Here is a 15,783-nt window from a genome sequence, read left to right as displayed (position 1 = left end):
GCAGCTCGACGCAAACTAAAGAGAAGAAACTGAAGAATCTGACCACTCTAAACTCACAAAATAACACATGTGCACTCGCTTCCACAACCAAACCCATCAGCAGATGCCTTGATATGTATGAAAAGTACCTGCTAATGGTAATAAATGCCCTGGCTAGCAACATAATCCATTTCCAGAAAGCTATTTGCACCAATCACACAGTAGTTACAGGAGGAAGACACTATTCACAGCAATACATTTACTTATAGATGTGATTATACAAAATAACAGATAAGCCAAAGGAAGGAAAAGCTAAATCTATGATAAGATGGAGCATTAAGGAAATAGGGGCAGGTCGTTAAGTGATTGAGTGCTATATATACATTTTACGATTGGCAATTTTACACTGACTGCACTAGTGTTTTGGTGATATTAAACCTGAATAGCCATGATTATATGGAAACATTTTGCCCTGAAGTTTGATATGGCCAATCAAAAAAAGTTTAGTGCTTGATTATGACTTGATTATTATAATGGTCCTATTAAACCGGAACAAAATTGACATGTCTTTAGACCGTTTATGGAAGAAGGACGAATAACTTTGCGCCACTGCGTTTCCAACAGTTCTGTGAAAATGACGAGCTCCAGTCCCATTCAGCTGTTTGGCCTCTGCAATTTGCGCCACTTTTCAGCCCATCTGTAACTCTGCACTCCGCACATGGAGCTGAGGTGGGATTATCAGCTTTACTGTCATTACACCCAAGTGTCTCAACATACAGGCGAGCTGGATCATCTTAAATGTCAGCGTTACAGAAAGAAACATTGAATACACTTTAATAAGTTAATACATGTATGCAGTTTTAAAATAGTGCAAGGTGTATGTTATTAACAAAACAAAAGTGTAAATGTGACGTGAAAAAGGCAGGAGCTGAGGTCAGGGTCAGGGTTTCGCTTAAAAAGGTGGACTATGTAACTTTTCTGGTGGACTGTTTGCAACCTGCTTATATCCATGGAGCTGTAGATGTAATGGATTTGCTAGAATGTTCCACAGTTTGACATTCACTTATTCTATCATGTATCTGTTCAGTTACATGGGTTTAATTGCTTACAAAAACTTGCAAACTTACAAACAGGTATTGCTGTCAGTGGGGTGGCCTCTCCACAGAGCTGGTTGGTAACTCAGCCCAGTGGTGTCACCTGCTAGTTTCCATAGACATAAATACGTTTAATTTCATGTGTAACCGTTCATGTGGGCCGGTCCAGGATATAAGCAGAATTAGCAGCTGCTTAGGACCCTGAGACCAGTAGGGGGCCCCCAAGAGCCCATACATTTATACTGAAAATAATATAATATATCCAGTTTTATTGGGCACAGGGCTTGTGTGTTTACAGCAGCCGAAATATCACTCCAAAACAATTACATTTGTTTTATATCTATTGTAGCAAAATATCTACTGCTGTTACATTTGTTTTTGAGTCGGTGCAGCTCTGTTTTTACAACGACCTTTTATAATGTAAATTTAAACCCACTGTCACCAACTGGAACATGTTAAAATCCATCAGAAACAAGGAAAAAATGTCTAGAATAAAAAAAAATCTTGACCCCCCCTTTATATGTTTGTGTTCTGTTGCTGCGACTGTGGGAGTTGTGACATTGTTGATGTTTTCAGTCTGATGTTGGTCAGATAAACATAAATACAATTGTTTAAGGTGATGAGAGCAGAGTCAGAATGTGTCAAATGTGAATGACCAATAGCTGAACCAGGAGGCATCCGCTGCTGGGGGGGCCACAGAGACATATTCAGCTTAGGGCCCCCTGAACACTGGGACCGGCCCTGCGCGCAAAGCATGAACATCTCCAAAAGGCTCACAGGTAGAGCCTCCACCAGAAAATGAACATGGTGCAGTAAGAAAAGGACACAGACACGGACACAGATGGCGCTAACGCTCCTGGTTCTGTCCACAGTGTTGTTGTTTTTTTTGTTTGTTTGTTGTTTTTTGTGATAATTATAATATAAATCGCCTCGGTGATTTCTGATTAGACTTTCTGTATATCACATTACACGATCATGTGCGTTCTCTCCCTCGTTCCAACTGCCCACACGCCCCCTTGGCCTCTCCCCTCCTCTTTCACTCAGTGTCGTCCCGCGCAGCTCTCTCACATCGACGCAATGAGTCCGGGCTCGTCCCACCTCGGAGTCTCCCTGAAACGCACAGCAGAGCGCGGTGGATGCTGCGGAGGAAGCGATGACTTGTAGAGTGGATTAAGCCTCTTAGCTCTGGGTTTTACAGGGAGATATCTGCATTTGTTTTGTTTTTTTGTTTTCTTCCCAGAACGCAAAGTCACCTCAGCTGTTCAAACGCGCTCCGGACACGGCCACTGCGTCAAGATGCTGGATGAGAATCGGCTCTTCACTTTGACACTGACAGTTGTTGGTAAGTAAAAACAAACCCTGGTGTTAAATATGACTCATGTATCTTTTTAAGCAAGCCTGGGTGTGTTTCTTGCAGTTGTCTTTACGCATCTCCATCTGTTTTATTTAAGTTTGTCCCTTTTTGCTGCCTGTTCGTCTTTTAAACTGTGCCAGTGACAGTAAAGTGCCCTCAAAACTTTCCGTCAGTGCCACAGGGCGATGACTGCTGTAGAGAAACCTCCGTGGATGATTGTCTGGAGGCTCCACGGTGCCTGGATGTGGGTTTAACTGGAAGGCGCATGTGCGTAAAGTTGGTGTCCATAGTTGAAACTGTCTGGTGATTCATTGTGCAAAGAGTATTTATGGTTTTAAAGAGCTGAGATGTTTAAGAGAAGATGTTTAAGAAGAAATGCAGGCTGCTGGGTAGTTAATAAAGAGGAAACATCTCAACCAACACATATTTGCAGGCATGATTTGTGATGGAATGTGATTATATCGAGATTATACACTTAAAAAACGAGGCATAAATCCATGTATGAGCTGCATTGTTATGTATATTTATATAGATTAACAAACTGACCTTGAACTTTCACACTGTGCAGTAGTCCTGGAGGACCATGGCTCTTTAAATGAACATGGAAACCTCCCTTGACTTCATGTGATGCTGGCTTGTGATGTTCATTACAGAATTGAGTTAGTGATGCAGATTATCGTAGGTGCTTTTTACTGAAGCGGCAAAAGGTTAAAACTTCTTATCGCTAACTGTTTTTTTTTTCTAACTTAGCCCAAAGTGACCCCAAGCCTCTTGTTAGTCCATTTAATCAGGTCTAATCAAGTGCTGGACCATGAGGAGCAAACAGCGCCGCGGTGGCTGGTGGGTCGTTGGTTTTGGGTGTAGAGTTTTTAAGCATGAATTACAGGTTTCTGAGGATTTGATGTTTGATTGTGATGTGATGAAAGTTTAATGATATACAGTTGAAAGCAGAAGTTTATAGACACTGTATGAAAAAACACATTTCCTGTTTTATGTCAAATTAGAATTACCGAAGTTATTTCTTTTTGCTAAATGCCAAAATGATCAGAGAAGGATTTTGTTTTAGACATTTTTTCGTGATTTTCCTCAACGTCAGGAGTTTACATACAGTGCATTTAAAGAATATGGAAAACTCAGATGATGATTTCATATTACACCTGAAGAATTGCACCTGTGGATGTATCTGAAGTCACACCTGAATCACACTGCAAGTCAAAAGAAATGAGTCAAGATATCAGGAAGAGAATTGTGGACTTGCACAGGTCCTGGTGGTTCATCCTTGGTGCAGTTTCGAGATGCCTAAAGGTGCCACGTTCATCTGTTCATACGTTTATACATATATAAATGTATGTACAGTAAACTACTTATTTGATTATGAAATGGTAACATAGCCCAACTTCCATTTCACATTTATATTCCAAGATAGATCCATTCTTGTTTAAGCCTTTTCACCCTGATTTAGGCAACAAAAAGTAAAATCCAAGCACACATAGTTTATGATTTCCCATATTTCCTCTCGTCAATTTACTGCAGTTGTGTTAAATCTTAATGAGTCCACTGCATTCTCCACCCAACGTCATTAAAACCTCATCATGGGAATCACCACCATCGGCTTTACACTTCCTGTCTGCTCCCATCCCTCTCTAGTGCCGTCCTGTATGACCTTACAGAGCATGACCTCAGCTGTTGTGTTACACTGGGGTCTCTGGGACGAGGCCAGTCCAGGGAGATCCCGTGTTATGCTATGGTAGACGCACCAGCCCTGCCTCAGAGGCTCACATGTGGTTCTAGTAGCGGCAGCATTTAATCTCTGTAAATTCCTTACGGAGATGGGGCTACAGGTGGTTTGAGTTTTGGCGCGGCATAGAGAAAGGAGCATCTGGCTTTAATCAGAACATGTCAGGCTGCAGTGACCAAGCACATTAAAAACAAGAACAACATGACCACCTTAACACTATCGCGTAATGGTTATTTTAATGATTTGTAGGATTATCTTTAAATTGTGCAAAATGTTTATCCTGTAAGTGAGTAGGATTTTTTTTAAGTTATTGATTATTTGCTCAGTTGGAAAGAAAAAGCATAAAAATACTTGAACAAGGATGAACTGCTTGAACGTAAAACATGATGGATAATTGAGTTGGGATGAAAAGCAATAATAGTTTTAGGACTATAGTGCTTAAGTCTAACGCTAACCCTAATCCTAACCCAGTCATAGCTTTAGGGCTGCAGTCCTTTAGTCGATTAATTGGTTGCTGATTTTATTTGATTGGCGGTACATGCACAACAGCAGAGGAGAAACACGGAGGAAATTAGTTGGAATTTTGAGAGTAACGTTTCACCTGCATCACATCACACCTTCTTTTAACAGATAAACTAATGCATCACACCTTCTTTTAACAGATAAACTAATGCACAGCAGGGCATGTCTTTAGTTGGCTGAAAAATCACTTCTACAACCCTAAGGCTAGCGTTTCCAACTGCAAAAAATAAATATCCTTAATAACAATAAAAATATGGAAATGAACGAAAATGTTAAATTGAAACGTAATTAATGCATGTGAAAAGTAACTAAACATAAGAGTTATTGGAGAAGATCACACTGGCACTGAAACTGACGCTGGAAATCCACGTTTTTCAGTCTTCTTTGCCCTCGCACTGTTATGTTGCCATGGGATACTGGCGTACTCATCATGACTCGCTGCAAAAACGGAGATGTTTTATGAATGTTTGTACTTTAGAGGAATCCTGGTTTGCAATCTGTTAAGTTTCAAAGCATTATAGTGGAATGGCTCAACGTTCTAATATTATCTCTGAGAGGAGGAATGCAGCTGCAGACGTCTGGACTTTTTGTTAATTCAGATAAAAGGCGTAAGGTCAGTGAGATCCAAGTCTGTGGACGTACGGGCTCTCTGCTAAATGCATGCACTTCAGGTACTAGCCGCAAACTCACCCTGTTCAGTTATAAGTCTTTTCCTATTGCCTGTCTTAGTTCAGCTCATTCATATCTCTTGAATCAGCTCATCCCGGCTTTGCTTCAATCAGCTCAAATTGTCGTAAGCTGTCTGCTGGCATGGAGACGCAGCTTCACTTAAATTAATAAAGTCAAGAATAGCTTCCTCTTTTATGTAATGTTTTTATTTTTAGCATTCATTCAACTGCTGCTCAGGGAGAAATAGAAGTAAAAATACATTTCCCATGCCTGTCCAAACAAATGTAACTCTGAGGTCTGAATTGTAACATGTAACAACAGTCAGCACTGATCTTCCCTCTGTGGTAAATGGCTTTAACTGCTGGCCTTGTTATGTGCTGCAGATGCAGCATGTCTGGCTCTTCACACGGCTCATTGCTAAACTAACACTTACCTCATGGTGTAGATTTCATGTGTGTTCAGATTTTTAATCTGTTATGATTTTATAAGGGACTTTGGTGCACCATTGTGTTGTTATATTCTAACAATCACCTTAAAATGCATGGGAGTGGGACAGGAAGCGCTCTTTGAAGTTCTGAAGTCCCTTTGGTTAATGTGGCTTTGTCGAGCTGAAACCTTCACGCTCTCATATAGAGTAAACCTCTGTGCGGTTACTGTGTGGGGGGACTGTGCTAGCACTGTGCAGGAATCCATATCTGGATGGCCTTTATGTCGACATTTTTTACAACCCCACATAAAAAAAAAACTAAAAAAATAAAAAATAAAAATAAAAAATAAAAAGAAACAAACTAAAACATGCTCAATATTGGCTGATTTATGTTCTGCTTTAGTAGACATGATAGAAATGACTCTGTATCAGTTCAGGTCAGTTTATTTTCCATTTACATACTACTGCTAGTGAGGTACATTACTTAGATCCATATAATACAGTAGATGTACACCAACTGTGACCTACAAGATGATTACACAGTTATTTTTAATGTCAACTGTTGATTTGTGGAAGAAACAGGAAGTAGTCTTCCTGCTGAATGGGGTTAAACAGAAGAACATTTGTTTCTTCTAATAAGTGCAAATGATGCTTCATAGATTCACATCAAGGCTTGTGAAACTGCAGAGACCACCCTCATGACTGCTTTTTTCAAACCATCCTCACTTCCTCGTGTTTATAATGTGGTGCCTGCAGTGTGGTGACCCTGAAAATGCATGTAGGCTCATTCAGTAGGACACACAGAATCTGCTCTACCTCAAACACACGACTGAGAGAAAAGTGAAAATAATAAGCAAACTCTTAAAGACCCTTTATTTCAAGACAATTCAGCAGAATTTCTCCAGTCACATCACACTTCTTATTTTAGCTTGAGCCAGTGAGTTGAGTCATAGATTTTCCTCTGTTCTGCTCAAACTAGTGGAAATCTCCTTGTGCTTATTTTATATAGAAATAGTCAAACCACATACACATATTTACTCATCGATACTCATCATTTGTCCCTAAGCACCTTCTTTCAAACTTTATAATACCTGATACTGTGCACTGTGGCTGAACATTTACAGTTCAGTTGCAATTCACTTTTTTTGTTCTGCCACTTTATGGGAAACGGGGCCTTGTTTCCTCACAACAACCACACCCGACTTAACTGTAACTTTTATCTCCCTTTGACATTTTGAACCACTGAATCCACCTTTCCACAGTGTGACGTTATACTGACATGCACCTTGAACACTCAGCCACTTGACCTCCTCTTGTTTGCATTTATATGTCAAAGAATGAAGAAAAAGTGTGAAGAAGGAGACAGCTGATTGTAGTAAAATAATCAAGTGTATGTCATAAGTGCATGCCACAGTCGAGAGCTGCCTCCAGCCAAATGTGCCTCAGAGACGGTTTCATTTTTTTATGCGGTCACAGGCAGCGCACAGTTGTTGAGAGTCATCAGTGAAAATGTGACATGAACAGCAGTGAGGCAGAGGAGGAAGAAGGGCAGAGGAGGAAGAAGGGCAGAGGAGGAAGAAGGGAAGAAGAGGCAAAAGGGCAGAGGAGGAAGAAGGGCAGAGGAGGGAGAAGGGCAGAGGAGGAAGAAGGGCAGAGGAGGAAGAAGGGCAGAGGAGGAAGAAGGGCAGAGGAGGAAGAAGGGCAAAGGAGGAAGAAGAGCAAAAGAGGAAGAAGGGCAGAAGAGGCAAAAGGGCAGAGGAGGAAGAAGGGCAGAGGAGGAAGAAGGGCAAAGGAGGAAGAAGGGCAAAGGAGGAAGAAGGGCAGAGGAGGAAGAAGGGCAGAGGAGGAAGAAGAGCAGAGGAGGAAGAAGGGCAGAGGAGGAAGAAGGGCAGAGGAGGGAGAAGGGCAGAGGAGGAAGAAGGGCAGAGGAGGCAAAAGGGCAGAGGAGGAAGAAGGGCAGAGGAGGAAGAAGGGCAGAGGAGGGAGAAGGGCAGAGGAGGGAGAAGGGCAGAGGAGGAAGAAGGGCAGAGGTGGAAGAAGGGCAGAGGAGGAAGAAGGGCAGAGGAGGGAGAAGGGCAGAGGAGGGAGAAGGGCAGAGGAGGGAGAAGGGCAGAGGAGGAAGAAGGGCAGAGGAGGAAGAAGGGCAGAGGTGGAAGAAGGGCAGAGGAGGAAGAAGGGCAGAGGAGGGAGAAGGGCAGAGGAGGGAGAAGGGCAGAGGAGGAAGAAGGGCAGAGGAAGAAGAAGGACAGAGGAGGAAGAAGGGCAGAGGAGGGAGAAGGGCAGAGGAAGAAGAAAGGCAGAGGAGGAAGAAGGGCAGAGGAAGAAGAAGGGCAGAGGAGGAAGAAGGGCAGAGGAGGGAGAAGGGCAGAGGAAGAAGAAAGGCAGAGGAGGAAGAAGGGCAGAGGAGGAAGAAAGGCAGAGGAGGCAAAAGGGCAGAGGAGGAAAAAGGGCAGAGGAGGAAGAAGGGCAAAGGAGGAAGAAGAGCAAAGGAGGAAGAAGGGCAGAAGAGGCAAAAGGGCAGAGGAGGCAAAAGGGCAGAGGAGGAAGAAGGGCAGAGGAGGAAGAAGGACAGAGGAGGAAGAAGGGCAGAGGAGGCAAAAGGGCAGAGGAGGAAGAAGGGCAGAGGAAGAAGAAGGACAGAGGAGGAAGAAGGGCAGAGGAGGGAGAAGGGCAGAGGAAGAAGAAAGGCAGAGGAGGAAGAAGGGCAGAGGAGGAAGAAGGGCAGAGGAAGAAGAAGGACAGAGGAGGGAGAAGGGCAGAGGAGGGAGAAGGGCAGAGGAAGAAGAAAGGCAGAGGAGGCAAAAGGGCAGAGGAGGCAAAAGGGCAGAGGAGGAAAAAGGGCAGAGGAGGAAGAAGGGCAAAGGAGGAAGAAGGGCAAAGGAGGAAGAAGGGCAGAGGAGGAAGAAGGGCAGAAGAGGCAAAAGGGCAGAGGAGGAAGAAGGGCAGAGGAGGAAGAAGGGCAGAGAAGGAAGAAGGGCAGAGGAGGAAGAAGGGCAGAGAAGGAAGAAGGGCAGAGGAGGAAGATGGGCAAAGGAGGAAGAAGGGCAGAGGAGGAAGAAGAGCAGAGGAGGAAGAAGGGCAGAAGAGGCAAAAGGGCAGAGGAGGCAAAAGGGCAGAGGAGGAAGAAGGGCAGAGGAGGAAGAAGGGCTGAAGAGGCAAAAGGGCAGAGGAGGAAGAAGGGCAGAGGAGGAAGAAGGGCAGAGAAGGAAGAAGGGCAGAGGAGGAAGAAGGGCAGAGAAGGAAGAAGGGCAGAGGAGGAAGATGGGCAAAGGAGGAAGAAGGGCAGAGGAGGAAGAAGAGCAGAGGAGGAAGAAGGGCAGAAGAGGCAAAAGGGCAGAGGAGGCAAAAGGGCAGAGGAGGAAGAAGGGCAGAGGAGGAAGAAGGGCAGAGGAGGAAGAAGGGCAAAGGAGGAAGAAGGGCAGAGGAGGAAGAAGGGCAGAAGAGGCAAAAGGGCAGAGGAGGAAGAAGGGCAGAGGAGGAAGAAGGGCAGAGAAGGAAGAAGGGCAAAGGAGGAAGAAGGGCAGAGGAGGAAGAAGAGCAGAGGAGGAAGAAGGGCAAAGGAGGAAGAAGGGCAGAGGAGGAAGAAGAGCAGAGGAGGAAGAAGGGCAAAGGAGGAAGATGGGCAGAGAAAGAAGAAGGGCAGAGGAGGAAGAAGGGCAGAGGAGGAAGAAGGGCAGAGGAGGAAGAAGGGCAGAAGAGGCAAAAGGGCAGAGGAGGAAGAAGGGCAAAGGAGGAAGAAGGGCAGAGAAAGAAGAAGGGCAAAGGAGGAAGATGGGCAGAGAAAGAAGAAGGGCAGAGGAGGAAGAAGGGCAGAGGAGGAAGAAGGGCAGAGGAGGAAGAAGGGCAGAAGAGGAGGAAGGGCACAGGAGGAAGAAGGGCAGAGGAGGCAAAAGGGCAGAGGAGGCAAAAGGGCAGAGGAGGAAGAAGGGCAGAAGAGGAGGAAGGGCACAGGAGGAAGAAGGGCAGAGGAGGAAGAAGGGCAGAGGAGGGAGAAGGGCAGAGGAGGAAGAAGGGCAGAGGAGGAAGAAGGACAGAGGAGGAAGAAGGGCAGAGGAGGAAGAAGGGCAGAGGAGGCAAAAGGGCAGAGGAGGAAGAAGGGCAGAGGAGGAAGAAGGACAGAGGAGGAAGAAGGGCAGAGGAGGGAGAAGGGCAGAGGAGGAAGAAGGGCAGAGGAGGAAGAAGGGCAGAAGAGGAAGAAGGGCAGAGGAGGAGAAGGGCAGAGGAGGAAGAAGGGCAGAGGAGGAAGAAGGGAAGAAGAGGAAGAAGGGCAAAGGAGGAAGAAGGGCAGAGGAGGCAAAGGAGGAAGAAGAGCAGAGGAGGCAGAGGAAGCAGAGGAGGAAGAGGAGCAGAGGAGGCAGAGGAGCAGAAGGGCAGAGGAGAAAGAAGGACAGAGGCAGAGGAGGAGGCAGAGGAGGCAAAAGGGCAGAGGAGGAAGAAGGACAGAGAAGGAAAAGGGCAGAGGAGGAAGAAGGACAGAGGAGGCAAAGGAGGAAGATGGGTAGAGGAGTCAGAGGAAGCAGAGGAGGAAGAAGAGCAGAGGAAGAAGAAGGGCAGAGGAGGCAGAGGAGCAGAGGAGCAGAAGGGCAGACAGGCAAAAGGGAAAAGTGTGTGGAGGACGTGCAGAAGGAGGAGCTGATGGTGACTCATCAGGGAGACAGGCCTAACGTCTCTCTGACAAACACTGGGGGAGGAGGAGGCGGAGGGCTTGTCTGGTTAGGGCCTGAACAGCAGCGAGGAGGGCGATCCAAGTGAAGAGTTCAAGGGTTATGGGAAGAGCAGAGAGCTAAAGCTGCTGATTTTTAGACCACCAGTGTGTTGAAAGATATGTCTGCAAATTGGTCCAAAGCAGAGATGAGATTCAACAAACGCTGGTTTTCCTCATAACATCTGGATTGAAAAACACTTAAATAAAACAATATCTTTTTTGAACAACAGTGCATTTTTAAATTTTAGATTTGATGAAAGTATAGTCCCTCTTCTTGGCGTGGTCCACATTTAATTGGGCCTCTTTGTTACGCTGACGAATAGGAAGTTTAAGTTTGCGATTTGGAATATATTGTTCAGACAAATGAAAAGAACCGCGAAAATCTTAATCTTTAAAACAGCGTAAAGCCGTTTGTGTCACCCTGCCAACAAAAAACGCTCACGTATTTGAGGTTACGTCGTGTATCGGCCTTTGCTCTTTTGTAAATCCTCCATGTTTTCCCCTCAGTTCATAGGTGTATGTGCTCTGCTGCATCTGTACACCAGGCCCGCCGTACGCTCCGCCCCTCTGCCTCTTTCACAGGCGCACCATCAGCCAAAGCCATCCATCAAACTGGCATCGTCCACAGAGCTACGCGGCTGCAGCGTCCGCCCGGGGCAATCTCGGAACTTACATGCTACTCAACACGGCGATTGTTTAGAAAGTTCACATTTCATTAACTATAATTCTTGTTCTAAGAGGATACTGGCTCCCGGCGGGGTCTGGGGTCGGCGCGGAACGACCAAACAAGACGATTGGACAAGAGAGAACGCAGAGTCAAGTGAAAACGAGACGGCAAAGAGCACATATGAACATAAAATAATAATTCCTCACCAAACACTGACATGATCTTGTGATAAACCGCTGTATTTCAGTTTAGTTCAGCTCCAAGGAGGCTTTTATGTTCGAAATGGAGACGCACAAATCAGAACTTGAAGTAATAATCGATAATCAATCACTGAGGAAGTACCCACCTGTCTGTACTCTTTACTCACACTCAAGATAAGCAGCGTTTACTTTCTCTTTAACATAGCGTGCTTTCTACAAAACAAAACCAGTTGTTCTTCCAGGCTTGTATCGTTTGGCGACATTGCCTTTAAAAAGGTCCTGAGTAATTTAGCCAGTAAGAAAAACAGGAACTGCTCCGTGCACAATGCTAGCTGATTTTCACTTATGACCTTGCCTAGTTTTGTTAAATGAGACAAACCCCATAGTTTTCGGCCTTTCCTGTCTTGAGAAGGCCTGGAATAACAGCTGCAAAGCAAAACAGCAGGGAAAGTTCAGCTCCCTGAATCGAGGGAGCGTGTGTTGATGAGAGCGGGATTCCTCAGGGCACATGTACGCGAACGATACTGAACACGCAGCTATGGATGCATCTGAGCTATGCCTCTGCACTTTGACAGCACATTTTTTTGATCTCACATCGTGGGAGTTGGCTTGAGTTGAAGTTTTGGTGAAAATCTTGGTTTATTAGAGTTATGCGAGCGGTGCCGTTGATTTGAGGAGGGTAGAGGGAACTTTCAGTGTTGAGTGGAGCTGCTTGATTTGGTCGAACGCACAAATCGAGGAACGCTATGCTCAGTTAGATGTTTTAGAAAGCGGCATGCTAAATCGTCCTGTTACTAATCACACCCACGATGTTGTCATTAAGAAAACCCATGGGCGCAGTGGTGTTTTAATGTGCTGAGATTGTTTGAAACATGGAGTTTACCCATGTGCACTTGTGCTTCCTTTCTTCCTGTTACATTCACAACACGGATGATTATTTTCTCATGTCGCTTATTGATTCTGGGGGAGGTCAGTCGTTGACCCTGGGTGTGTGCGTGTGTATATTTTTAGTTCCTTTCGAGGTGTTTTAGCTGTCCCAAATGCCTCGTCATCCCATCTGTTCCCTGAATAATGATAGAAGCTCCATGTGTTTGGAGGTAGAAAACTGCCAGTCGAGCTTGTATAGAGTGAGTGAATTGAAGGGGGGGATGTATATTTGACAATTGCCTGGGGTGATGATGTAATGTGTGGGTTTCTCCTCGCAGGTTTTGTGAAGGAAAATGCTCCTCTTGAGAATACGATGGTAAGTACCAAACAGTGCAATGTGAAACCTCGATGTAGTAGGGTTAGCGTGTTCTGTAAGTGAATGAAATGAACAGGAAAAGGGTGGAGGGATTAAGATAAATGAGAGCCAGAAATAGTTTTGTGTCTTATGGGGTTCTTGAAGGACAGAAAGGCCGAACACTCAATTCATTAATGCACCAAGCAGATGTAACTGTGAGCCGGAAGTTCACAGCAGTCTGGTTTAATTACGTTTAGTTTTAGAAAATGTCTCTGCGACTTGTTTGGCTTCGCAGATGACTCACTCAGTAGGATTATGTCATTTCTGCTGGCCTTTTGTTTCTGGTTATACTTTGGATTTTCCGTGAATATATGCAACAAACAAGCAATGAAATAAGTAATGATGAAGTTAGTCACAAAGAGGCTGAGAGTCCACAAAACCAGACAGAGGAATTTCATTTGAATGCATTTAGAAAAGAGGAATTAAAAAGAAAATGGATTAATAATATAGTCTTGGGCTCAGGCCAGTACAGAACTTTCTATTTCCAGAAGATGTTTCTTGTTTAACTCCAGCACAAAGTGAAAAGCTCAAGTCATACTCAGTGCATTTTGTGACTGCTGACCTGGCATGAATCCAGTTTATAGTTATCAATCCAAACATGTGACCATTTGCAGATGAAACACGTTCGCTGCCTCACTCAGATTCGCTTTTGCTGGACGAGGATATAGTGTTATTGTTTTGGTGTTTTCCCTTTTAATACTTTCAAATGTCTGTGTAATCCCTCAGTTGTCCAGGGACGATCCAAAGTGCAGTATTTTCCGGAGTATAAGCCAAAGTTTTTTCATAGTTTGACCAAGGGGGCGGCTTATACTCAGATGTGAAATATGTGTTTTTTTCTTCATTGTTGTGCATTTTTTGGATGGTGCGACTTATACTCTGGAATATACCGTAAAAGACAAATGTAAATCTGCCAGCTGGACAAAAATTTGCAGGAGTATAAGTCTCACTTTTTTTGCAGGAGTATAAGTCACACTTTTTTGCAGGAGTATAAGCCGCACTTTTTTGCGGAAGTATAAGTCTCACTTTTTTTGCAGAAGTATAAGTCACACTTTTTTGCAGGAGTATAAGCCGCACTTTTTTGCGGAAGTATAAGTCTCACTTTTTTTGCAGAAGTATAAGTCTCACTTTTTTTGCAGAAGTATAAGTCACACTTTTTTGCAGGAGTATAAGCCGCACTTTTTTGCAGAAGTATAAGTCTCACTTTTTTGCAGGAGTATAAGTCTCACTTTTTTTGCAGGAGTATAAGCCGCACTTTTTGGCAAGAGTATAAGTCACACTTTTTTGCAGGAGTATAAGCCGCACTTTTTTGCGGAAGTATTAGTCTCACTTTTTTTGCAGAAGTATAAGTCTCACTTTTTTGCGGAAGTATAAGTCTCACTTTTTTTGCAGAAGTATAAGTCTCACTTTTTTTTGCAGGAGTATAAATCGTACTTTTTTGCAGGAGTATAAGTCTCACTTTTTGGCAGGAGTATAAGCCACACTTTTTGGCAGGAGTATAAGTCTCACTTTTTTGCAGGAGTATAAGTCTCACTTTTTTGCGGAAGTATAAGTCTCACTTTTTTGCATAAATATAAGCCGCACTTTTTTGCAGAAGTATAAGTCGTACTTTTTTTGCAGGAGTATAAGTCGCACTTTTTTTCATAGTTTGTCCGGGGGTGCGACTTATATTAAAATATTAATATATGTTTTTTCTTCATTATTGTGCATTTTTTGGCTGGTGCGACTTAAAAATACGGCAAAATCTGTCAACTGGACAAAAACCTGCGGGAGTGAAGACGTTTCGCTGCACGTCCAAGCCTCCAGAACTGAAGTAGCGGCTTGGATGAGCAGCGAAACAACAACTTTTTGTCCAGTTGTCAGATTAGACTTTTTCTTTTACTCCTTGTTCAAACAGTACTGAACGAATCGTGCAGCAGACGCGGTCGTAGCGCTCAGGTGTCGACTAGAGCCTGCGTTTACGGGACGGTTGATGTTCTGCAGGTGAGGCTCTGCTGCTCGTATCAGAAGCATCAAACGCTCACTGCTTGACCAGATGTTCCCTAAGGATAGTTAAATGTTGAAATTGAGTTTGATTTAATAGCTGCGGGCGATGGGTGTTATTGCAGTCGTCCTAATCGATAATGGCATCAGCGGGTTCAAGCCCAACAGTCTCTCGTCTGTCGTGTCCCGTTCAAACACTTAAGATCTGATATTGTTACTGTTCAAATATGATTTCATTGGTTTGATTTCATTTTCTCTCTACATAAAAGGGGCAGTTGTCATAATACTTTTAGCGTACAGTATATTTTCAACAATATTAGAAAAATCCTTCCTCTGCCAGGTTTGATTTTGTTTTGCGTGTACACTATTGCCATCTTACGCAACTCAGATTTCACAGAGCTGAGTAAGCATATTTCCGGAGAAGCGCATCTCCATAAAAACTCTTATTTGGAAATAATCGTAAAACGTCTGGTGTTTGCTCTCCACCAAAACGATTTGTATTGATGCAGATACTTGTGCGTGTCTGATGCGAGGGGGGTTATAATGAGGTTAATGGGAACAGGAAATGGAGATTCTCAGACAGATGGAGAGGGGCTGCGTGACGGAGTAGGCCCTCAGCGAGTACGAGAAGGCCACGGCGCCGACGCACAATCGCACGCTTAAAAACAACTATTAGGATCGTTTTCTTTGCGGTGATTTTTCTATACTAAAGGGGAAATGCAGCTACAGTATTTCTATTCGTAAAAAAAAGCAGTTTTTCTTCGTTAATTGACTTGGGGGAGGGGCCTCGTACTATAAAAGAGGCCTCCCACCACTACAAAGGCAGCGTGTGTTAATGGAAAGAGCTGTGTGTCACTACAGACGGTAAATATCATAAATAAATCATAAATATTCATTGTTTTTTCACAGTTTTGTGCACTTGTGGTTATAAAGTCACCAACACCATCAGTATCAGTTTCTTTTTTTGAGTGAGAACCCATTAGAGGGGGCAGAGGAAGTGAACAAAACAGAGGCTAAAACTCAGGGGTACTGTCTCTGGAGAGTCGCTGCAGCTCTCACACTTCATCTATGTCACTGCTGGGAAATCTCTAGAGTGGATTCTCTCGCAAAATATAAATCCACATTTGAAACAGGCTTTTTGAAACATGGGTAATTAAGGAAAAGTG

General features: G+C 44.1%; 1 protein-coding gene across 1 annotated transcript in view; it reads left to right on the top strand.

Moving 5' to 3' along the window:
• Positions 1-2,139: 2,139 nt before the first annotated feature.
• Positions 2,140-15,783, top strand: part of itga1 (integrin, alpha 1) — a 35,091-nt gene continuing 21,447 nt past the window's right edge. Inside the window, exon 1 of the mRNA XM_033989942.2 lies at positions 2,140-2,415. Within this exon, the coding sequence (XP_033845833.1) occupies positions 2,370-2,415 (46 nt within the window). The 5' untranslated portion in view covers positions 2,140-2,369. The remainder of the gene's footprint in view (positions 2,416-15,783) is intronic.

This window comes from Periophthalmus magnuspinnatus, chromosome 23 (genome assembly GCF_009829125.3).
Source record: "Periophthalmus magnuspinnatus isolate fPerMag1 chromosome 23, fPerMag1.2.pri, whole genome shotgun sequence".
Taxonomy (NCBI): domain Eukaryota; kingdom Metazoa; phylum Chordata; class Actinopteri; order Gobiiformes; family Gobiidae; genus Periophthalmus; species Periophthalmus magnuspinnatus.
This window is presented reverse-complemented; position numbering and strand designations above follow the sequence as displayed.